Raw genomic sequence first — 25,855 nt, 5'->3', positions numbered from 1 at the left:
GATCCTAAGTTGTGTCAAATTACTAAATAAACTATTTTCCACTGAATATTTGCTAAGGGAAACATAAGTAGAGTTATTGTTAATTAAATGGATTTTTTTCAATTTAGACTAAGGAAAAGACAGCTTAATAATTTATATGTCTATAGTATACAAAGTATCCAATCATTAAAACTGGTAGCATAAATACCTCATAATATTTCTTACCTCTTTATATGTGCCTTTGGTACATTTGGTGAGACTATAAAATCTGTATAAAATATACAGATGTGTTTACCAATATTTTATACATCTTTTGAGAGATTTTATCAGCTATAAATTATATTACCAGTTGTCTCTGACTAATTCTACTCCCCAGAAAACAGCTAACAAATTACTCCATTATGGCTAATTATCAAGTCATATATTATAGTTCAATGTCTTTTTTGTAGCTAATGGCAGTTTACAGAGATATTACCAAGCTTTACAAATAAAGAAGTTAGTCATTCAAAATTTGAGAAACATGAACACTAAAACTTCTGATATGATCATATTAATAGAAATGTTGTCAGAGGTGAAAGGAACTTTGACATCTTCAGTCCATCCCCAGTGCATGATTGAGAAATCTGTTTAATGTGAGCAAACTAGTTGGCGGCTAGGTCTATGGTGTAGGACCTCCATCCTCTGACTCCTAAGCTGACTCATTGTAAAGCAATCTGAACAAGAACATCTCCACAAAATAAAGTGCATTAAAAAAAACACCACTGGACATGGTACATTATATTTTCAAAAAATAATGTGTTTCTTTCATCCAATTGACTGAATTACATCCTAGAAAGCATAGAAATATACTAAAATTAAACTATTCTTAGAAATATGCCATAGAACTTCACAAATCACAATATAAATCTAGCTCTGAGATAAGAATATAGCTCAATGACACTACAAATAGACAATGTTCTCAAGCCTCACCTGCCTGTTAACTATGTAAGATATATTAGAATTACTCTATGTATCTAAATGTTATATTTCCTTTCACATTAATAGCTATGTTAATATATTGAAATTTTCCAGTAGTAACAAAATTTCATAAAGTAATGTGATGCTGAACAAAATCTAGTAAAAATGAACTAAAATATATTTGCATGTGGGGGAAGGCATTATGATGTTCTCTAATCCTTGTATTTATAACCTAATTATATTTTGCCTTCTTAAATTTCAAAAATAACATATGTAAGCTGATCAATCAAAATGTTTTAAACACTTTGTGAGCCATAATATTGATTTTGTTTCAATTCTAAAATAAGCAAAAAAATATACCTCTGAGTCATAAACAATGATCAGTGATACTAAGATTATAAAGTTAAGTTCACAGAGACACTGACATTTTATATCCAGTAAGGATTTATTTTAACAAAACAAATACAGAATAATTTATTTTTAAATGTTTAGAATAAAGATCAAGGGAACTATAAGCAAATGGCTCTTTCTCTAACAATTTGAAATATAGGGGATTTTAAACCTTATATATTTTTGTCAAAATAGCAATTAACCATAGATGACAGATGCTGCTCCCTAGTCAATGGAGACTCTCAAATTTTACTCTGCATCTCATTGGGAAGAAAATATAAAATTTTAAAATAGAATTAACTTGGGGAAAGGAATAGCACCAAATGTTTTTTCTTGGAGTACCAAATGCTTTAAGGAAAACATTCCAAGTATCAAAGTTTTCAGATAGATAAATATTTATGGATCAAATCCATAAAGAACAGACATTGTTATGAAATATATATAGATGCCTTCAAAAATTTCTTTCTAGGCAGAGCAGACACATAAGTTAGGAGTCATTTCCCACTTAATTGTTTTTTCAACCTTATGCAACACAAATGGGTGATGGATAAGACTTATTCATTTACACAGAGAGAGATCTTGATTAATATCATGTCCAGAAAATTACATAGGAGCTATTTTTCTCATTTATATATAAGATGCCATGAAGTTTATTAAAAGGCTTTATTCCAAACTGTTTTCCTGGTTGAAAGATACAGACAGTTTTGATCATGTCCTCTGGTTAGGAAATGACACTAAAATAAATTCTTCTCATTTGCTGGTTAGACTCATCAGTCAAAAGCATAGCATAGATCTGGTTCATATTTTCAAGGGCAATGAAATTCCATCTGTCTTTGAACTTTATTAATGGTGGTTTTTTTTTCAGTCTACATATAAACAAATGCCCATCCCTCTTCATTGAGAGCTCTTCATAGTATTTGCATTACAAATCTCTGGAAAGCTATTTGGCCATTTAAAGGCAGAGCTTTTATTTATATTGCTCATGTAGCAAAATACAAATGTGGTATATGACTCTGGAGAAATTTAAAGTAACTATCAAATAAACATAGTCATAGCTTCTATGGCATCCTTGATTCTCTTAAAATATCATCAATGGGTGTGCATTGATCAGAAATGAAGTACCCATTTAAGAAAGTAGCAATAGATCTTACTCCAGATGCAAATACAGAACAGATGTCTACAAGAACTCATTGAAGAAAGGGTCAGGTGTACTCTATCTGGCTTCCATGTTGTACTTGCACACATAGATTTCTTCCAATAGTATCATATGCAAACATGCTGGGTATTTTGGAACTGATTAGAATTTTATCCTTGAAAATAACCAGGACAACTGTATACTGACCAAAGAAGGTATGAGGTTTATGAGGGCTTAAAGAAAATAACAAAGGCACAGGTAAAATTTTTATTTATGAGTATGTGGACACATGACTTTGGATCCAGCCAGCCAGTGACATAAATAAACTTGAGCAAAAGATTCAAGCTAAAGAATATATGTATATGAGTGGGTGTATATATTTATTTTTGTGCGTAAGGCTTCTTGGAGCAGTACCATAAACCTGGACACCAACCAACAGCATCACCCCCGTCGTTTGAAATTTCCACTTAAAGCACAATGGGGGTAATTATACCAGGATGCTCCAACTTGCTCTTTCCATCTTGTGCACTTGCATGCCCGCCAAACATGAAGTGTTCTCTTTCTCCCTTCCAACGTGATGGTTGTTGAACTTATTTTTAGTGTCATTTGATAAGCCTTTGTGCTCCCAGAGAGACATCCCACTGACCCGGCCACTGGTCATTGTCTATACCAGTTCACATCAAAGCAGGCACGCTTTGTCAGGTTTCGAGTCGAATATCCATTTCGCATCTGAAGTACAGTATCGAAAGTGACTAGATCATTTGAGCTGTTTTCTTCAGCTGCTGCCTTCTTCCTCCCCCACAGTGTTTCTGCTCACGCTAACATAATTTGGCATCGTAGACGTGACACGAGGGTGATTTTTCTGAAAAAATTATAATACGTACATTGTCAATGTTTTTTGATGGTGGCCCTCCTGAAAATTTAATTTATAAACTGAAGGAGGTCTTTTTTTTCTCTACTGAATCATAACCAAGGTACAGTACTCCTCAAAATACAAGTAATGCACATACAGTAATAGGTCATTCAATGTCAAAAGGCATAAAAAAGATGAGCAAAATCTTCACAGGCTGCTGCTTGCTGTTGCCTTTAATTATATTAATTAAACTTTGAAATTTTCATGCAAAGAGAGTTGCTGGCTTGTGACGCTGAAGAGCCCTTGGAGACTTGAAAGAAGAAAAAACCCTGAGCGGAAGCTATGTGCATACAGCTTCCTTTAAATTAAAAGCAAAATAAACTCCTAGGTATGTTTACAGATATTAATACTTTATGCACTACTAAATCACAAACATAGGAAAAGGGGGAAATCTACCAGTCTCAGGAATAAGGCCTTACATCGTGAGTTCTCCACTGTGGATCTTTGGTTAGAGGCTGTCTTCCTTTGGAATAACGCTCTATTAATTTTCTTGTCCCAAGTGCATAATGAAAGAAAGGTGTCTTCAAAAACTAAAGGGCAAAATCTCGCCTGGTACCAATACCTTGAGGCATCTTGTCTACATTTTGTCATGCGTGTGCACTTTCCAGTGGTAGAATGACAAGATTTTCTAGTCAGAAACTTCCCGTAAGGCACACTTTGATGTGGGACTTGGAAGGATTTTATGATCTGACATAGCTATAATGGACTCCATTATTTGCTTAGCCTGGTGGGAAATTTCATACTCAGTCTATGGCGAGGGATCTTGTCATACAAAAACATTGGTGCCATGTTTCCATGTTAAAAACTCCTATCTCCATTAAAAATCCAATATGGCTAGTTGTTTTGTGGTCCCAGTTTTGTTATCTTTTACATGGTTGTCATAACTGCTGTTTCCTCTTCTAAACATTTGAACTACCTTTCTTGTAGAAACTGTAGGTAGTATGCAGATGAACATTTCTCTTTATTTTCAATGTCATGAATTGTTAGCTACCACTGAGTTTCAGCACCTCTCATAAAGATGGTAGACCAAGTGTTTGAAAATGTCTGGTGCAAGGAAAGCAGAAGGCAGAGGAAATGTGTCCTGACAGAGAAGAATTAAGATGCTCTTCAAACAGTTTCTGAAATGTACTTGACTTTTTTCATTTGGTTGAAATCAGCATTGTGAAAATGTGCCATCTTGGTACCTTCTTGTTCTTCTTGCTTTCCTTTTACTGATGTGGAACTCGAGAGAAGTTTATGCATCGGCCCTGATGGAAGAAAGAAATCCTTATTGAAATATTGAAGCAATTATGACAAAGCATGAAAATACTTAGTTTTCATATCATGATATAATAAATGATTATTCAAGGAAGGAACAATGTCCACTTGAGAAATAAAATTACACATTGCTTTCGTTGGGTCAAAGCATGATGGTACATTCCAATCTTTTCTACAGTAAATTCACCTACAAAATGGAAAAGACATTAGGGAATCAGAAATTTGTCACTGATGCTTTAAGTATAATTGTACTATCATAGCAATCAAAAGTCATCACCCTAGATGCTTCTTTCTACAATGAATTAAAATGGAAGTGTTCCTCTATGCAATCTGCTGCTTCTAAAACGTGAAGATGAGGAGCACATTTAAGAAGTAGAGAGAGCAATGCAAAGGAACTAATGCAGAAACTTTAAAGTGACAGAGGCCAATAGGAGAAGGGGACCAGGAACTAGAGAAAAGGTTAGTTCAAGAAGAATTAATTTAGAATGTTAACACATATGTACAGGAAAGCAATACAAGTCAACTCCCTATATAGCTATCCTTATCTCAACTAGCAAAAACCCTTGATCCTTCCTATTATTGCTTATACTCTCTCTTCAACAAAATTAGAGATAAGGGCAAAATAGTTTCTGCCTGGTAGTGAGGGGGTAGGAGGACAGTGGGAGGGGGCAAGGGGGTAAGGGAGGGGGTGGGGGAAGGGGGGAGAAATGACCTAAACATTGTATGCACATATGAATAAAAGAAATTAAAAAAAAAAGAAGTAGAGAGAGCTGAGGATATGGAATCATGATTATCATCTTTATGGTTCTACTTTATGAAAGGCTTTCACAATACACAGACTTATTCTCAGTAGTTTCCCTTGTTGTTGACTATTTCTCCCAGTTGCACACCACCATGATGGGTTCTTTCCAAATGGAGAGTATTTGTTTGAATTACACATTTCCAAAGAGAACCTGCCAATTTCTTAACATTTCAATTAAGGTTATGTGGGTGCATTATCCCAGTTGTAATGATAAGTAGGCCAAGAATTATAAAACAGTTTCCAGTTAGAAACTAAGGATCCTCCTTTCCTCTCGTTAGTATGACACTGCCGGTCCACTGTACTACATAAATCACACCCAGATCCCTGAACTGGCTCAAGTTAGGATACTCTTTTCTAGTTTAGGTAGGGATTATCACTTCAATGAGATTTGTCTATTTCTTATAATATCTGTTCTCAAACCATTTCAGATTTTTTTCATTCTTTATTTTCTCTAAATATGTTTGCTTTAAATATCCACGCTATGGCAAAAACTAAAGCACAAAATACACTGTTAAAGAAGAAAACTTGGAAAATAAATGTATGTTTTGCCTATTTTTATTTCATAAATGACTACTCAATAAATTTAGAAACTTCAGAAGTTAATGAAAAAACAAAAAAGCATAAAGGCAAAATAGAGCTGGGAGTTTCTATTAGCTTTTAGTAAAAGGCAAACATCAAATTATCTTCAAAATAATTTTGGAGGCAACATATTACTACAACTACCAATTTTATTACTGAGTGCTTAATGTCTCTGCACTCGGGTGGTGAAAGTGTTAAGGTAATATAACATATTACCTCACTCTCATGACTAATGTGAAAAAATAACATCAACTTGAATTAATTTAATATTTTTCTAAATAATTTTCCTGACTTAAATCATGCTCTAATCATGCGTGTAAACCTTAAGTAACTCTAAACATGCGTTGATGCACTAGGCAGCACCCATACTCATTCAATTAGGCAATCAATAAAAACCTATTTGAATTTTGTATGATATCTTACAAATCAGAGTCATAAACTTTAATACTAATAACACTTTGTCCATATTAAACTGAACTAAATTAATGCCTTAAGACTTTATTAGTTTAAAAATGAACTATGAACATATTCCATTCTTTTGCCCGGGGAATGTAGCCTTCCTTGAATATAATGAAATCAATGTTAACCTATTAATTTGTATGACAAAAATAATTAGAAATAAAATTTCTTAAATATTTGAAGAAATTAAGGATGGGCAGAACAAATATAATTTTACTTCTGGTTTCAGGCTATACTCAAATATATTTAAAGTACATGAACTTACGAATTGTGATAATCCAAATATTAAGTTGTTAATTTTTCTTATATATTAAAAATCAAATGAACTCTAAAAAAGATCACTATAAGTATGTTTACCAGCTTAAAATGTTTTATAGCATATAAGAAGTGCATTTATATATCAATAATTGACATTTTATTGTGATCTTAGCCTGGCAATATTTTACTCTCCTACTAGAAGTTACTTAAAAGGAATAAATCTGCCTCCCCTTTAATGCAACTGTCTTACATAACCTTGTACTGAGCGTATTACCTAATCAGTGAACTTCTGTGGCAAAAGAACTCTCATGCCTTGCTAGTGGTGTATAAATTGGCAAAAAAAAAAATTAAATAAATAAATAAAATAACTACAGGATAAGCAAACTATGTAAAAATGCTTTTAAAATGCTTCATCTCATCTTTGACTCAGTAATTTCATTTTGGGAATACAGCCCAAGGAAACAACTGCACAGAGGTGTAAGAATACTTACCAGAGGAGTTTTAGTATAGGGAAAAATATAACCTCTCAATGTATATTTACTTATGCCTAATAATTGAGAGACTAAGTTATAATTTATCTATCATATAGCCATTAAAATAGAAAACTTTGTGAGATGTAGGAAACTGGCAAGTAAAAAGAAAAATGCAAATTGCATATATGCATGATTATAATTATGTGATATATGCCCCCAAACTAATAGGACTAACAGACAACATACCAACAGACTGCCGGTAGTTGGACTGTGTATAATGTCTTGTGCTTTATTTTATATCTTTTCTATAGCTTCATAAGAAACATTAGTTTGCAAAGAATAAATTCAGTGATCAAAATTGAATTTCTTTATAATCATCTACATTTCTGTTCTCAAAAGTCAGTACAGGAACCTGTTGATTATTCCCTCTTTGGAATTGTCACTAACTGCTAGCTGCGTCAGAGCTTTTCAGTACTTGGAGTCTCACAGGTGAACTAATTCACTGGTATCTGGGTTGCATTTGACCATTAAGAGTGTATATGAGTACGCCTGTAATCCTAGCTTCTCAGGAGTCAGAGATCAGGAAGATCACAGTTTGAAGCCAGCCAGGGTAAATAGTTAGGAGAGCCTACCTCAAAAAACCCTTCACAAAAATAGGGCTGGTGGAGTGGCTCAATATGTAGGCCCTGAGTTCAACCCCCAGTACCACCAAAAAAAAAAAAAAAGTGTATAAATGTAGCCTCAGTAGATTTATTAATAAATTTTTATAATCTATATTCGGTAATTTCTTAAAAACATATGATCTATAATTAACATTAAAAATCCTACAATGTACAGTTGGCATTTGTATTTTCATGCTTCAATAAGATGGCCATGGAAACATCTGGGAAGGTCACAATTGGCTAATTTTAAAATGGGTTTGTGTGTATGTGTGTCATATATGTCTGCACACAGGCACAGTCTACTTAGGGTGCCTGATGTATCCTGGAGCTCATTGTGTTTAAAAGGGCCTGGTGCTGGTGGCTTACGCCTGTAATCTTAGCTATTCAGGAGACAGAGATCAGGAGGTTGAAGCCAGCCAACGCAAATAGTTTGCGAGACCCTATCTCAAAAAATCCATCACAAAACAGGGCTGGTGGAGTGGATCAAAGTGTAGGCCCTGAGTCCAAACCCTAGTACAGCAAAAAAATAAAATGCAATATAGGGAAATCTCTTTAATTTTCACTCTGCATCAAACTTTCTAATCACATATCCAATATCTAGGGTGTATATTTCTCTATTCAGTGAACACATAGGCAGTTACAGTCATACCTTAAGTTACAGTCATACCTTAAGCAGTCATACCTTAAGTTACAGTCATATCAATGATAACTTTAGAATCCTTTCTCTCCAGATCAACTGACGAAAGTCTCTTTGAGAAGGAGGCATGAAGAGAAATGTTAGCCAACTATTTTTCTAGGTCACTGTTTTTTTTCATTCTAAAGTTGATGAAGTGCCATCATCAACAAGTGAACGCAGTGGTGCACAAGTGCCTCAGAGGCCACAAGTGCTCTTGTGGAAAACATGAAGGGAGCAAGCAGGCACAACTGCAGGTCTCTCAAACCTGATTCAACCTAAGCAGCACTGCTCAGTTGTTTCTGAAAGCTTCATTTCTGTACTGTATAAGATTTTCTCAGTGCCAAAAATGTAGTTCGATAACTATTAATCCAAATATTTGAATGTCTACTAACTTAAGTCAAATCACCAGTAAACTTCCTATAGTCCTAGACTTGGCTTCTTTACTTCTCTTATAAATGCCTTCATAAATCTATGACAACAATATAATTTAATCCCTTTAAATTTTGGTCATATAAATAGCTCATATGACTTCTTGACATATAAAGAGAAATTTGCAACTTGGAAAACTGCTGTTGAAAATTGCATACTGATAATAAGAGATTAATTCAAGTTGGTCTTCAGAGCTAGGGAAAAGCTAGTTATTACTGGAAAGTCTGTATGCTTCCTTTGTATTATATAATGGTAACGCTATAACTCAACCATTTTCTCTTTATGCCTTGGCTTTCAGAAAGCTCATCCATGTAAGATGTCTTAATAGCATTTGTTATCTTTAGTGTACATTTTCTGGTATGACTATACCTTGACTTTTACTTATGATTATTGCTTTATTTTTATTCTTTTGAAGTTCTTGTTATATTTCTTCTCTAAAGCTAATATAGATTTCTTTCTTACTTCTCAGCTTTCTCAACCATAAAGAATATCCAAACATTCTGGGTGCAGTAGCTCAAGCCTGCTATCCTAGCTACTTGGGAGGCTGAGATCCAGAGGATCACAATTTGAAGCTAGCCAGGGCAAAAAAAAAAAAAAAAGAAGTTTGCAAGACCTTCTCTCAACCAATAGCTGGGTGTAGTGGCACACACTTTCCATCTCAGCTATGCAGGAGTTTGAAATTGGGAGGATGGCAGTTCCAGTACAGCTTGAGCAAAAAGTTCACAAGACCCCATCTTGATGGAAAAAGCTGGGCATGGAGGTGTGTGCCTCTCATTCCAGCTACAGCAGAAAGTATAAAATAGGAGAACCATGGTCCAGGCTGGCCAGGGCAAAAAGCAAGACCCTATCTCCAAAATAACCAGAGCAAAAAGGACTAGAGGCATGGCTCATGGAATAGAGCACCTACCTAGCAAATGTGAACTCAAGTTTAACCCCTATACTATCACAAAAATACAAATTGATCAATCAATCAATCAATAAGGATATCTGAATTCATCTTAACCTTTAAAACCCTCCAATAAAATATTAACACAACCTCTGCCCTATACAAAAGAAAATATTATATTTACTTCTTTTTTGTTGCCTTTTCTTATTAGGGTAGGACTTAATAAATTGTGCAGATGATGATCAGTTTGAGCTTACCCTGAACTAAGTGAACATAGCTAATATGAACTTGAAGTTTAAAAAAATTGAAACTATATTATTTTTCATGCAATCCCAAAAGTTCTTCTACAGGAATAAATCTTCTGAGTATAAAGACTGAAACTTAACTTCATTTTCTTTGCCTGCTAGGAAAAAGTAAGCACAATATGACTTCTTTCCAAAGTGGAAATGCATAAATAATACCAGTTTATCTTAGAACAGAGCTTATGTGGATGTTTTCCTCTATTACAAACTTTCAGTAAAAGAAGGAACAGAATGTACCAAGCAAACGTCACAAATCAAATCCTAGTCATAACAAGGTAAACTCACAATCAGAATATGTCAGCTTTCACTTCATTTAAGTGATTTATTTCAGGCACTGAGTAGTATCCATCAGAGTGAGAAGCTTATTGACATATTTCCAGAAATCATTGATGGCAATACCTCCTCCTGGGAGGTATTATAATAAGTAGGAAGTGGAATGAAATACCCCAAAGAAAAATGTCTGACACTAAATTACTACTCTGCAGTTAATTACAACAAGAGATAAAAATCAGATAACAGTAGGAACTGACTTGTTTTCTGTCTGTTAAGTATACAGACCACAATACTGTTGCAATATTTAAAAACTGATTTCATCCCCTCATTTTTACTGTGGTCAGTAACAGCAGCATTAACCAAAGCAAGTACCACATTTCCTATCCCTTGAGCATTAAAATTCTACTTGCATTAACGCTCCTGAGATCCTTTACTAGCTATCTGCACAGGATGTATTTCACTGCTATAACCGTTATAGGATTATGCTCACCTCATAAATATCTATTGACAAGCTAAAGCCAACAACTGCACTTTAGTTTAGACTTTTCAAATACAGATAGCTGATTTATTTATATCTCCACTTCTAAAAAGAGGTTATTAAACCTTCATACTTTAAGCAACAGTGTTTCAAATTTAAAATTGTACACAAAGCATAGATCCATATAGACATAGACACGGACAAATCAAGAGATCCAAAAATCACTTTTATAAGGAGACATGAGAACACAATAGGCTTTTTAATGATGATTTTCTGTAGCAATTGGGGTACAAGATTAAAGAAAGGTCCATACTACCCACCCTCTTTTTTACTTATTTATAAAGAATCTGTGTTAATCTTTGCTGTAATTAAAACTGCAAATTTTTGAGCTGAAATATAGTCCTATATAATCTTCTCTAGTAGAAGCTCATTCTAGAAATTTCCTATTTTCAGGGCAGACCATGTACCAAATATACATTCAAATGACATAAGGGAACTGCTGAGTTTGTCTACAAATTTTACCTTCTAATTTTTTTGTCTTTTCATTCAGTCATTACACCTGCAAAATTTTAGTGACTCTATCAAAATGTATGTTTTTATTTCTCAAAACTTAAGCACATAGTTAGAAATCAATGAAACACAAACCATACTTCACAGCAAAAAGATATGAAATTAACTTTTGTAAATTACTAATTGTAAGCAAGATATGTATCTATAGGTAGATGCAGATATAGATATAATTTTGACAATTCTCTGGAAATTACTCTGGCAAGTCATTCTCTAGGGCCTCATAAGTCCAAGGAGAGGGAGAGAGGAGGGAGAGAGAGAGGGAGAGAGAGTCAGAGACAGAGGGAGAGAGAGAGAGAGAGAGAGAGAGAGAGAGAGTCAGAGACGGAGAGAAAGAGAGAGAGAATCAAAACAGAATTCTGTGTATTTCATTTGTAGACTAATTTTTATTTTGTTAGACACATCACAGGGAGTATAGGAATGATTTTTCTTTTTCTAATCTCAACTGAAGCATGGATAATGCATTAGGTCTTAAGCTAATAATAAAAAATTAGTTAGAAATACAACTTTATAAGCAATAGAAACACAGAATATGATTTATATGTACTGCAGCATTATTGGTATTAACAAAAGATTGAAAACAACCCAAATGTCCATCATTGAGGAACAGAATGAATATACTAAGACAATACCATAACTAATATGAGGCTATTAGAAAGAATGAGGATGAATTCTATATGCCATTGTAGAGGCTGGAGAAGATTTATTAAGGAAAAAATTCCTTTAATTTATAAAATGCACACAGCATGCATATTATGTTATGTTTTATATTGCTAAGAGGGAAAATACAGTGACTCTAATACATACTTATATCCTAAAAGGAAAAAATAATAATTGCCTTGAAAACAAAATTGATCACCAATAGATAGAGAGAGGGCACAAAGCAGAATGGACAAGACTGCAAATGAAGTAACTTTCAACACATTTTAAAGTGTGAACATGTAAATATTTTACATTTTGGGGAAAAGATACTTGATAAAAAGAAATGACCACAGCTAAAACAGCTTTCACTAAGCACAAAGTTGAAGCCTACTGAAAGCATAGGACATGGCAGGAAAGCTGATGTGAAGAGAGATCATACCACAGTGGATGAAGCTTTTCTTGAGAACAAGGAAGTAATCAATGGAAGGCTGGTAGCTGAAATATAATTCCACATAACCATAAGGCAGGAGGGTATAGATCATATCCTTCTCCAAAGGCACAATGGGATCTTCCCCAAGGGAAGAGAAGCCCACTGAGGGTTTGGACACAGCAAGAGTAATTAATGAGAACAATATCCCTGTGGTACCCAGGACCTTTCCCAACCACTAGTAGCAAGCAGCATGCAGAATCCTGAGAACTGAAAACCACAGAAAGATCCATCCAAAGCCTGTGGGACCTTCTCAGAGTGCAAGGCACTGCCAAGCCCAAGGCTGTAGGAATGAGGATCAATATGGAGACAAGTATTCTAAGGTACAAAAAGTCTGTTGTTGGGGGGATGGAGGGATTGCCGTAGTTGTAAAGCAAAGGCACTTCCTCTGTAACTCAAAAAGTTCATAGATAGGTTATAAGAAAGAGTGAGACAGAGAGAAAATTTTCACAGGCAGGAGTTCTTGATCCTGCCCTCAAAATTGCTGATCCAATAGTGAGATAAAACTAAGTCTATGACAAAACCCAGATCCAGTTCTGCTATAGATGAGCCACAGGACAGAGAAAATGGCACATACTTTTCTAGGGATAAAGGTTATGTAGGTCAGTTTCTCTCTACTTTTTTTTTTTATAATTCACAATGTTCAGCAAAAAAAGCATAAGTTAACATACCCAAAGAAGTAGGAAAATATGTGCCATAAACAATAGAAAACACAGCCAATACAGATGGTCTACATAATACAGTTAATAAACAAGGATTTAGAATAGCTATAGTAATAGATATTTTTAAATCTAGTGATAAAGGTGAATAAATGCATAAAGACACTGGGAATTTCAGTGGAAATACGGAAGCTATAAATAAGAACAAAATGGAAAAAGCTAAAGAGAAAAACTGCAATATGAGAAATAAAGAATGGGGAGGGAGGTGGGAACAAGGAAAGGCGAAATGAGGGTGTGTATGGAGGTTGTATTTTGTACCCATATATGAAAATAGAAGAATGAAACCTGTTGAAATTATTCTAAGAAGGGGGAAAGGGGGAGAGGGAGAACAATGGAGGAGGTAAATTCAACTAAGTTATACTTTAAATATATATGTAAACATCACAATGTATTCCCCTGTCCAACTATAATATTCTAATAAAATCATAAAGAAGAAATAAATAAAAGAATATATTTGATTGGCTTAAAAGTAGACTGGACAAAGTGTAAGAAAGACTTACTGAACTTGAAGCTTCAGAAATTTTCCAAATTGAAAAACAGAGGGAAAAAAAAAGAATCTGAGACCAGTGGGGTAATATACAATAGTTTGTCATATGAGTAATTAATGTCTCATAAGAAAAGGAGAGGCTATAGTATAGAAGAGGTATTGAAAAATAATTTCTGAGAATTTACTAGGCCTGATGGAAGAGAAAAATCTGCAGATAAAAGAAATTCTCTGAACCCCGAGCAGAATAGATACATAGAAAACCAGGAAAACTTCTGTAACCAAAAAATATCATAAAAGCATATATTTTGGTCTCCCCACTCAAAAAATACATATATAGAGGGTATACACACACACACACACACACACACACAGAGAGAGAGAGAGAGAGAGAGAGAGAGAGAGAGAGAGAGGAACAGTGAGAACTATAACAGCTGACTTTTTCTCAGAAACAATGGTAGACACCAGGCAAAAGAACTTTCTAATGCTAAGTGAAAAAAAAAATCAGCTCAGATTTCCATGTCCAGAGAAAATACTCTATAAAAATGTAAGCTAAATAAAGACATATTCAGATGAGCAAAGGCTGAGATAATTGATCTGCAATATACTTTAACAACAATGTTTGCTAAAAATTCTTGAAACTGAAACAAAGACAGTAATTGGAAGGTCAGATCTGCAGAAAGAAATAAAGAGAAACAGAGCAGTAAATATATGATTAAAATGCATAAATATATAAAGGAAATAAAATTTTTCTTTTGCAGTACTGGTTTTGAACTCAGGGCCTCACGCTTCCTAGGAAGGCCTCTACCACTTGAGCCATTCCACCAGTCCCTTAAAATTTCTTTATGACACACTCATTTAAAGCAAAAACTAATATATTATTGAATTCATAACACATGTAGAAATAAAACATGTCAAGTACACATAGAGCAGGAAAGGAAAAGTGGACAATATACTACAATAATGTTTACATATTGTTCTTGAACTATTACATTATTTGATAATATGTTATGAAAAGTTAAATGCTAGTACTATCTCTAGAGGCATCACTGGAAAACTACATGCAGGAGTAGCTTAAAAGAGGATAGACATGATAAAATGGGTAACAAAATGTACTGCAGTAACCCAAAAGAAGGCAGAACTAAGATTAAATGTGGCAAATGGAAACCAATTACAGTGGATTTAAGAACTGGAAAGAAACTGAAACAAATGAACTGGACATAAAACCATATATATATATATCCATATCATATATATATATATAATAGTGCTTGAAAAGCACTATTTCAAGTGACTTGATGCAGTATTTTGTCTATCAACAATAAAATGTAATCTAAAATAAGAGAACTAATGTTTTATTCATCAGTTTTAATCTTACTAATATTTCTATTAAATATTTCCATATGTAAAATAAGAAGGAAAACAATACATGATTACTAAGGATAAGAATTTTCATGTTAAAGAAAAGAAATACAAGTATAAGTTCAAATCTATTCAGTATAATCCTTTAATGATAAATTGGAACTGAACAATATATCAAGAACTTGTTATTTTTTCAAACTATTTTATTTCCTGGTTTTGCCTGGTGAAAAGGCACAACAACAACCCAGTAATAACTACTACCCAAATGTGTTCTCCAAATACATCTGATAATAATATGTAAGAGTTCTTGGAGGTGAATGGGTGAGGCAGAAAATGTAAAAGATGAATCTGAAACATGCTGTGCTAAAATGAATGAAATTTATGAAAGTATAATGTAACATCAAAAATATATAGCAATCAACTTAATGAATCAGGAGTTTCTACCTGCCTCCTCTCATCCACCTTGGCATCAACAATACTGAAAAAAAATGTATCAGATCCATTGTGAAGTACACAGCATCACTTATGAATAACCCATGCAAAAATTAAAAAAAAAACTGAATCTGAATCAGTAAGAGTACAGAGACCACCAATGTACAAGATTGTATTGTAGGGGTAAGTGTTGGAGGAGTTGTAATTTTAGAAAGTGTACAGGTGGACCTTGAGCAGAAATTCAAAATGTTATTGACATTTTGACTATCTTTGAAGGAACAATTCTAGTAGGAAAAAAACAGCAACTGCAAAGACCTGGTGGTATAATAATCTTTGCCTTTCCTGTAGGAAAACACTACAGATAGTAGGACAGGAGCAGAATGAGTGATGGACAAACTGAATGATGAGGTCAGAGAGAAGAAGCACTATCATGCGGACACCCTATCAGGCAAAGTCTTGTGGCAGTAACTATTACAAATCTGTTCTTAAAAGCAAAGTCAGAAACTATACAAAGTAAGCATCTAGATCCCTTTTAACAGACAATGGAGCTAAGATGTTAAGTAGTTTATGTTTCAAAATTCACCTGCACAAAGGACAAAACAAATAAAAACGCTATGCATAAGCATATCTGACTAAACTCAAATTCCAACCATTATGTCAAGTAATGGCTAATTGAAGATCCAATAAATATTGAAATTATACACTTAGAAAAGTTAGAAAAATGCAAATAAATGGCACATTATATCACCAATGTTTAACTAGGTAAGAATTAGAATAATTTACTCAGTGTGGAAGAATGTCTGCATGAAATTACTCTTTTTCTAGAGCATTTCAAGACTTGACATTTTAACCTGTGTTGTTAGCATCTCTGAGTAAATTTTAACATGTAATGTCTATTTTTTCTTGGAAAATTAGGTATTGAGATGATGCATTTGCTTTATCCAACTGTTGGGTTCATTAAAGAGAAATCCTAATTGTTATACATCATAAACCACGAAAAGTATTTGTTGAGTTGAGAAATTTTCCTAATGTATATAGAAATGCAATTATTTGGCTTTAGCTAAGTTAAGAGTCTAAGACTTAAATCTTTATTTTTGGGATCCTTAAACAATGTATGTTGTCCCAATCAAAAAATTTAATAAAATGTTGATGAATTCATTCTTACATAATTTATTTATTTCATTAACTGTCTCTACTTAAAAGTAGCCACAGCTCTTTGGATTGTCAGACAACAAAATTTCCAGCTAATTTGAAACTAATGATTATTTACCAGGATAGCCCAAAGAAAGACAAATAGTAAAACTTCACTTTAAGTTTTAAAATTGATACTTTATGGGTAATACCAAGTAAAATACTTTATAGAAATGTGCAGCTCTGAAAGCTTCACTTTGAAGGGCAAATATGGATTTGTTTCTTAATGACTACAAATAAACATTTTTAACAAAAAATCTTCCTAAAGCTTTAACTGGAAAATTAGTTATTATTTTTGAATATTTATTTCAGATTAATATTTAGATATATGGTATGAAATTACATGATGTGTGTGCTCTTTTTTATGTGCTTTTTTTTTTCTTGAGACATGGTCTTATTCTTTAGCCCACTATATCCTGGAACTTGCTATGCTCCTGCTTCAGATCTGGAGTTCTGGAATTACATGCATGCACCACAATTCCCAGCTTGACAAAGACTTGATAATTTGTAAGTAATGTGAATTAAAGGTCTTCACATTGTATTTCTACTTTCCAAACTGTGAGAGCAACAGTCAGATGGCTAAATTTGCGCAAAATTTGTAACAGGGAAAACAAAACTTTAGGTAGTCTCTTAAATCATTTATGCATTCTAAAATTAGAAGGATAGAAGCATGAAGACTATCCTGCTTTTACATGTAGTTTCAAGGCTGAACAGCCTTTCATACTTAATCACAGAGATTTATATTGGAAAGAAGGATGTCTCTGTGACCCAGATGTCATCTCACTGATCAGTGAGTGTACAGTGGCATTTAATAGGGATTTCTTGCTTACAATTTGAAAAGAAACTAAATATACATGAACTTTGTCCTTTAATCAACAGAGATTGCTAGTCCAAATAACATATCAACTAACCAGAGCAAGTTTTAACACAATTATGAAAATACTAAACCATTTCTAGAGATACAATTAATTTCAACCAAATTAAAAGCATGAACTTTTAAAGTTTAAGCATCTTTACATATATACAAGCATAATGATACACTCATATAAGCAGAGACATAATAATGGCACTTTAAAAATACTAATTGATTAAACATGGAAGTGCATTAAGTTGCCTTTATGTGCAAAGAATAATTTGTTTATTGGTCCACAGAACTCAAAAATGCTGAAGACATATACATTTAAAGTTAAATAGGAGGCTGACTTGTCTAAAATTTTAAACTCAAAACTATGAAACTATACTTCATTTTGCCAACTGACTTGTAGTCAAACAATAGCAGCAACCACTTCAGAGAAAAAAACTTCCTGGCTTTTTGTGTCACATGAATACTCAAGTAGGCTTAGATGGCCTGCTTCCTGTGTGTGGCCCAATGGCTGGTGTAACAGGCAAGTGACTGAACTGCAGGATGAAGTTTTCTAAATGGGGAAACAGGAAGCATCAGATGGATGAACTTGATGTCAATCCTAAGCAGAGAGCAGATGGTAGCAGATGTCTCATGCTGAAAGCCACCAACAGACAGAGAAGATAGAAGTGAAAGTAGATATTCTAGATCCATTGTGATTCTCAGGTTTAAATACAACACGTGCTTTGATGAGCAGGAAGCAACCTTGAGCAGTCTAAACACATGTACATGGACCATGAAGTAGTGAAAGTTGGTGCCCAGTTTTATGAGCATTTATTTCCTTCTATGCCTCTGCTATTCCTTATTAAAGAAATCAATTTTTGAGAAAACATGATTTTTCTTCACATAAATGACATAGTCTTTGCTATTTCTGAGTATGTTGATAAAATTTCAGAGACCAAGTTATGCATCAAGGAGGAACCATTTTATATTTATTGATCATTAACATCATTAAATATGAAACTGAAAATATAGCCCAATTCATGCAGATTTCTAAAAACAAGTATTTTTAAAATGCTCTCAAAATTGATTTCATTGATAACAAATGTGAACAAGATTTGGGGTTTTAAAAAGAACAAACACATTCTTTAAAATAATGAATCATAATTTGATAAACTAATTTTAGTTACTATATCTTATTTAAATTGTGGGGAAAATCCTTAAACCATAACACATTATCTGAGTTGTTCTTCTTTTGGTGAGAGACTTTTAGAAAATTTAATAATTCTACGGTAGAACCCGAGCACAGACATTGCTTAGAGTTAAGAAACATGAGAGTAGAAAGTTACAACTGCAAAAAAAAAAAATCTACTCTTCATGAAACCTGATTTCTTTTAATTTAATCTTTGGCACACTTTTTAAGTGAAGCAATGAAAATTCAATTTCCAAACCACTGAAAATATCTCTTTGGTGACTGAAACAAATAAAAAAAAGTTCTACAGTCATGCATCAGTACAACACTATAATAAAGGCTGTGCTGCACTGCTACGCCCTAGCCCAACACCCTTGTATCACAGATGAAAAGGTTATGTGAGATGACAGTGTAACATTTTATTTGAATGGCATCTTTGAGGAAAATCTAACTGTAGCAGCACAATTTTTATATTTAAATGTGATAGAATGGTCATTCTAAATATATATTATTGTCTTTTTCCATCAAAGTCAACACTAATCTTTGGAACTTGGAGAAGGCTGAATGAATAAAATATTTTTGTGTTGGCAAAGTCCAAACATGGACAATTGAATCAGCATTTTTATTCAATCTCTTCTGACAACATCAATGCACCTTGCAAAAAGAAAGCCAGCTGTTCATTCTATTTGGAGCCATTAAAAGTCTGTTTTATAGACTTATCTTACATTTTCTTTTTCCCACCCCCCCAAATGATAATGGCATTAAGCCTTTCATGAGGAAGAAAACATATTTTATGTGGGTTTTTCCTTAGTGCTTCTAGTTTTAAATATATAACTTAACATATGTTTAAAACAGATCATCTGGAAACAAGAATAAGCAAATCTAAATTCCAAACACAAGTATGAGTTGAAAAAGATAACACCATATAAATGTATTAATTTATATTACTCTCAAATAATGCAGGTTAATGAAACTTAAAAATTGATAGTAATAACATCTTTTTGCTATAACTATTAACCAATCTTTAGGACTTAAAATTTCTACCATTGATACCTCATTGTTCAGAGTCTACAAAACTCATTCCCAGATTTAAAAGGATTATATCAAGCCCTTTTCTTTGTGTGATTATGGTCTCTTCTTACACAGCAATATTAAAAATAACACCTTTACAAATCAACCAGTGAATCACTTAATTAAGAGTAACCAGTGAGCACTATTAGTGTAACAATTTTCATCTATCCATTTACCTATATATGCACAAAGGCTTCGTCTATGAACAGGAAAGCACTGTACAACCAAAGTATAACAAAGAAAATTTAACATCATTCAACAGTTCTCCAGACAAGAAGAATTTTAAAAGCATTTTTTCTTTTACTGCTTTTCACTTTAATGGGAAAAGACAATTTATACTAAAAAAAAAATGGTCTTGGAAAATATCACCATTCAGCATGTCCTTAAACAATGACTTTGATGTCCTATGCTCTTTACCTTGGAAGAACTGTATGTTAAAATTGATAAAAATAATGATGTGGACTTTCAAGATTACTGAGGGTGTGCTGAATTAATAGTGATTAATCCCTGCTGGATAAATCAATAAATAGTTTTGGGTAAGAATTTGCATTCAATATCTTTAAGAATTAATATCTATATATGCTTTGTATGCCTTTGTATAAGTTTTTGAGAGGATTTAGTTAAGGAGAATTTTCAACTTACCAAAATACAGAAATCTGAACCATTTCTATAAAAATAGCTTATTATCCTATGCTACCAATGAGTAAGAAAGTACACACAACTTGTCAGAGCTTCCCATCTAGAAGGTTACATTAGCTTACATAGTGGAAGAGGAGAGACTGGCATATCAAAGCAAATGCAGAGATTTGATTTTAAGACTGAAAGGAAAATGAGAATTTAAAAAGATCTGTAAAGACTTGCATGTTAAAATGTCTTTATTGTAAAAATAAATCAATTTCATCCAATGTGAAGACAGCTGAGCATAACAAGTCTGTAGACATTTTTAATGAATGAAGAAGTCCAAATACATTTCTTATAATAGGAAGTCTGTTATGAGGTTACCATAACTTATCATGTGAGTCTTTTTTCTTTGTATTCCTATACCAAGTCAAATGCCTGAGCTGGAACTGTACTCCCATATACATTACAGCAATATTTGCAATAGGCAAGATATGGAAAAAACCTAAGTGTTATCAATGGATGAATGGATAAAGAAAATGTGGCTTATATACAAAAGAATACTACTCAGTCTTACAAAAGGAGAGCCTGCCATTTACAACAACGTGGCTGAATCTATAGGATATTATGCTAAGAGTAATAAGCCAGACACAGAAAGAAAAACACCTCATGACCTCACTTACATGCAGAATCTGTTTTTAAAGTCAAATAAATATTAAAAGTGAATAAAATGGTGGTTACCAGGCATAGGAAGAAGAGGAAATATGGACAAGCAGGTCAAAGGTACAAATTTGCAGTCAGGTAAAAAGAATAAGTTCAAAATGTGATGTGCAGCGTAAGGACTTAGTTAATATATTGTATACCAGAAATTAACTAATAGAGTAGATTTTATTCTTTCACCACACACGCACATACATGCACACACATGCACACATAAAGAAAGGTAGCTATGGAAGATGATGGGTATGTTAGCTTGGTTGAATGCAGTAATCATTTTACTGTGTATATGTACAAATAGCTAGTATTGCAAAAAAAATAAAATAACAAGTATTGGAGGGGATGTAGAAAAACAATCCTTGTACATTGCTGATGGAAATGTAAAATTATATACTTTTTATGGAAGACAGTATGGTGTTTCCTCAAAAAATTAAACATAGAATTGCCATATGATTCAGAAACTCCTCTTCTGGATATATACCCAACGGAACTAAAAGCAGGGACTCAGACAGATATTTGTACACCCATGTTCATGGCAGAATCACTCACAATAACCAAAAGATGGAAGAAACAATCCAAATATCTCTCCCTGAATAACTGGATAAACAAAATGTCAAAAGTGAATATTACTCATACATATAAGTGTTATTCAGCTTTAAAATGAACTTATGATATTACATGGTATGTATGCACCTTGACAACATTCTGCTAAGTGAAATAAATAACCAGTCATAAAATGGCAGATAGTATATAACTCCAGCTGTATATGAACTTAAAATAGCCAAATTCATACAAACAGAAAGTAAAATAATAGACATCAAGAATTAGGGAAGAGGGAAAATGAGGTATTATTTTGGAATAGGGTTGAAGTTTCAGTGTGGAATCATAAAATTCTGAGGCTAGATAGTAATGGCTGCACTGTTGTGTGAACGGACTCAATGCTACTAAATTGTCCACTTAAAAATGATTAAATGGTAAATTTTATTGTATATATTCTACCACATTCTGTCATTGTTTACAGAATTTTTAAAGCAATTAAAATGTTATAATTTATAGAAATCAGTGATGAGGTGAATTTAAATTATACAAACCAGTTGAAACCACCATAAGAAGATGACTAAAGTAGAAAGAAGAAAAACAGAGGAGATGAACCAAATCAGGCTGTAATACACACACACACACACACACACACACACACACACACACACACACACACGTATATGGAAGTGTCACAAAAAAACTCCGTGTAGCTATCTTATGCAAGCAAAAATGTCATTTTCTTCTTCTTCTTTTTTCTTATACAAAACCAGAGAACAGGAAGGCAGAACAGGTCTGTCTGCGGTAGGGGAACTAGTACTGGTAAAAGCAGGGAGGAGATGGGGAAATAGTGAAGGAGGGTGAATATGGTGCAAATACTGTGTACACATGTATATGAATGTAAAAATGATATCTGTTGAAGCTATTCCAGGAATTGGGGGAGGGGGCATGAAGGAGAATGGTTGAGGGGGTGAATTGGTATGATATATATGAAATATTGTAAGAACTTTGGTAATGTCACAATGTACCCCTACCTAACCCAACAATGAAAAGTCATACAAATGTCAAAAAATTCATAATGTTAAAAACATTATGAAAGATTTGTGCTTAAATAGAAACATTTAATTACTTAATTTTAAAAGATAAGATGGCCTTTTATTACAAATTTCTAACATATGGTTACCTATAAATATATTTATTAAAATTTAATTATTTACTATGCAATCAATTCATTTTAAAGTAACAAAATTAATGATGGTATGTAAAAGGTATTATATGATATATATGTGTGCAAGGCATGTAGTGAAGAAAACATATGCCATTTCAAAAGTTAACTAAAAATTGTAGAATCCTAATAGAGCATTTAATCCCAATAGAATCTTTAATAGTTGAACAAAATCTTAACACTGTGTAATAGCTGAAAATAAGTAATTCAAAGTGGAACAATTATTCTAATAGTTAAGGGTGGGAAGCAAAGGTGTTGTTGGCTTTCTACCAGCCCTGGTCCCTAAGTCACTTAGGAGGGCTCTTCTGCCCTGTTGCCTACCATCTGGCAATACAGACAACCACTAGTGGGCTCACAGACTTGACCAACAGAGAAAAAAATCTGAAGATTCCAACTGCTGTGAGTGAAAGAATACAGTTGCAGTTATCTACTAAAAATGTTTCAACTACTAATTTCTCTATCTCAGAAAGGTGCCAAGGCCTACCTAGCATTTTCCCTCCATGCTAACAGAGCAATATCTCTGTGGTACAAGGTATTTTCAAACCAATATACATCTCAATATACACAAAGTAGTGTGTATTGAGGAAAACTAGTGGCAATCATCTTCTTAAAACATAACTTGAACTATAGCCAACTTTATTCCACAAGAATATAATCCAGTTTTCTAACAATAGCCACAATGATGTCTGACCATCATACAATTTAATACCCATTATTAAGCAAAGGCTTTTCTAAGGCCTTGATAAATACTGGGATTCTTTAATCATCACAGTGGTGTATGGCAGGTATTATTACACCTGCCAAATTTATTATTTATAAATGAGGATACTGATGTTCAAAGAATTAGTTCATTAAAATGTCCATAGCAAGTAAATGTCAGGCCCAGGATTTGTGGCAAGAAGATTCAGCCTCCAATACTCACAATATAACTAGCATACTCTAGTAAAATTCTACATGTTGGGTATATGTACACATTTTATTATTATTCTTATTGTGCTGGGTGTGGGTACATTGTAGCATTTACAAAGGTTATTATAATGTATCAAACATATCATCCTTGAATTCCATCGCTCTCCCCATCATCCCCCTACCCCTGATTCCTGGCATGGTTTCAACAAGTATCAGTTTTGCATTTACATACATGTGTATACAATGTTTGCACCATATTCATCCTTTTGCCCCTTTTCTTGCTACTTCCCCACTCCCACTGGTGCCAACTGCACCACTCCCCTACTGGGCAGAACCTGTTATTCCCTCCTGTTCTCCAATTTTGTAGAAGAAAAAACATAAAAGATAAAACAAGAAACATGGTATGTTGCTAGTTTGAGATAAGGATAGCTATACAGAGAGTTTCCTTATGTTGTTCCCATGCATATATGTATTACATCCCCAATTGACTCACCTCTTCCAGTCCTCTTCACTCTTCCCTAGTCTGCTTCCCCTGGTGGCCCCAGGCAGTTTAAGATTACTATATTCATTTCTGTACAGTGAGCACATCAACCACATTCAAGTTTTTAGTTTCCTTCCCTTGACCTACACCTCCCTTGCACAGCCTCCTCTTAGTGTAATCCCTCATCCATAATATTGCTGCATTTGTTTTAGGTCTACAATCCTCATATGAGGGAGAAAATATGGCTTTTGGCCTTCTGAGCCTGGCTAACTTCACTTAAGATGATGTTCTCCAGTTCCATTCATTTATCTGACAATAACAAAATTTCATTCTTCTTTCTTTGTGGCTGAGTAAAATTCCATTGTGTATAAATATCACATTTTCTTAATCCATCATCAATAATGGGGAAATCTTGGCTGTTTCCACATTTTTATACATTGAGATAATGAAATATTACTAGATAGAAACACAGGAAAAGGCCTACATTTATAAAACCTAAAATCCAATGGGAATACAGGAATTAGAAAAAAAATTAAAATTAAAAGAATATAAAGAAAATGAATATAAAAATATATTAGTGGAAGTTGTATGAAGGTGACTTTACCTATTTGAGACCACAGAAAGTGAACTCTCCTCTCTAGAACCTAAAGTAGTACACAATGATAGCTGTGGATTGACAACATTAAGCCCTAAAACTTTATATATCTTTCATTTTGGATGGAACTCTTTTCAAGAACATATTCACATTTCCATCTTCCTAAAATGAGTTGTCTGCATATGCTCTCATATCGAAGACAAAACTTTGTAATTACAAATATTGATTACTGCACCAGGAAATAGTTCAGTAGTGTCCTTAGAGGACGCTGGGGAATATGTAGCTATTTCTTCTTATACTAAATAATTCCATTCTCTCTGAGTCATAAGTCGGTTTCATTCTCTTCTCTTCCTTGCAACTACTACCTACTGTGTCATCCATCTTTAGGTGCTCCTGTGCACCAATTTGATTTTACTACTTGTAATTTGCCACCAATATGGAAACCAGACAGTCAAGCATACTAAAAATGACTGTAACATAAAAATAAATATGGTGTAAATTAGCTGAAACTTTTCAACATCTATTTTAGTTATCAGAGAAGTATTTATCTATTTCTACTTATAGCTTACAGTGTGTTGTAGATATGGGAGGTGCTGATCTATTTTGCAATACCAAATGGTTTAAAATAATATAGTCTCAGAAAGATTCTACAGAATAATTGAGTATCCTGATTATTTGTTTACTATAGAGTCTTAATTCTCCTAAATATAATTGTAGAATTAAGTCTACATTTCAACACATTGATCAAAATGGAGCTCAATTTAAATGAGCTCTGGCAAACCTAATCAATGACACCATCTCTCCATTAAGTACACTCTCTGTCATGTAAGAGGCACACGCGTATTCAAATGGCACATAATTCTCCTCAACTTGAAAA

The 25,855-nt window shown here is 33.5% G+C and overlaps 1 protein-coding gene across 3 annotated transcripts in view; it reads right to left on the bottom strand.

The window, feature by feature from the left end:
- Positions 1-2,123: 2,123 nt before the first annotated feature.
- The window catches only part of Antxr2 (ANTXR cell adhesion molecule 2), a 136,452-nt gene continuing 112,720 nt past the window's right edge, over positions 2,124-25,855 (bottom strand). For 2 of the 3 annotated variants that reach the window (XM_074041914.1, XM_074041916.1), the window contains one exon: positions 2,124-4,621. In XM_074041914.1, coding sequence (XP_073898015.1) covers positions 4,583-4,621 — 39 coding nt within the window. In that variant the 3' untranslated portion in view covers positions 2,124-4,582. The remainder of the gene's footprint in view (positions 4,622-25,855) is intronic. The other variant, XM_074041915.1, reaches the window with a different exon arrangement.

The sequence above is a fragment of the Castor canadensis genome, chromosome 9, assembly GCF_047511655.1.
Source record: "Castor canadensis chromosome 9, mCasCan1.hap1v2, whole genome shotgun sequence".
Lineage (NCBI taxonomy): Eukaryota > Metazoa > Chordata > Mammalia > Rodentia > Castoridae > Castor > Castor canadensis.
The sequence above is the reverse complement of the archived record's forward strand: the minus strand, read 5'-3'. Positions and strand labels throughout refer to the sequence as shown.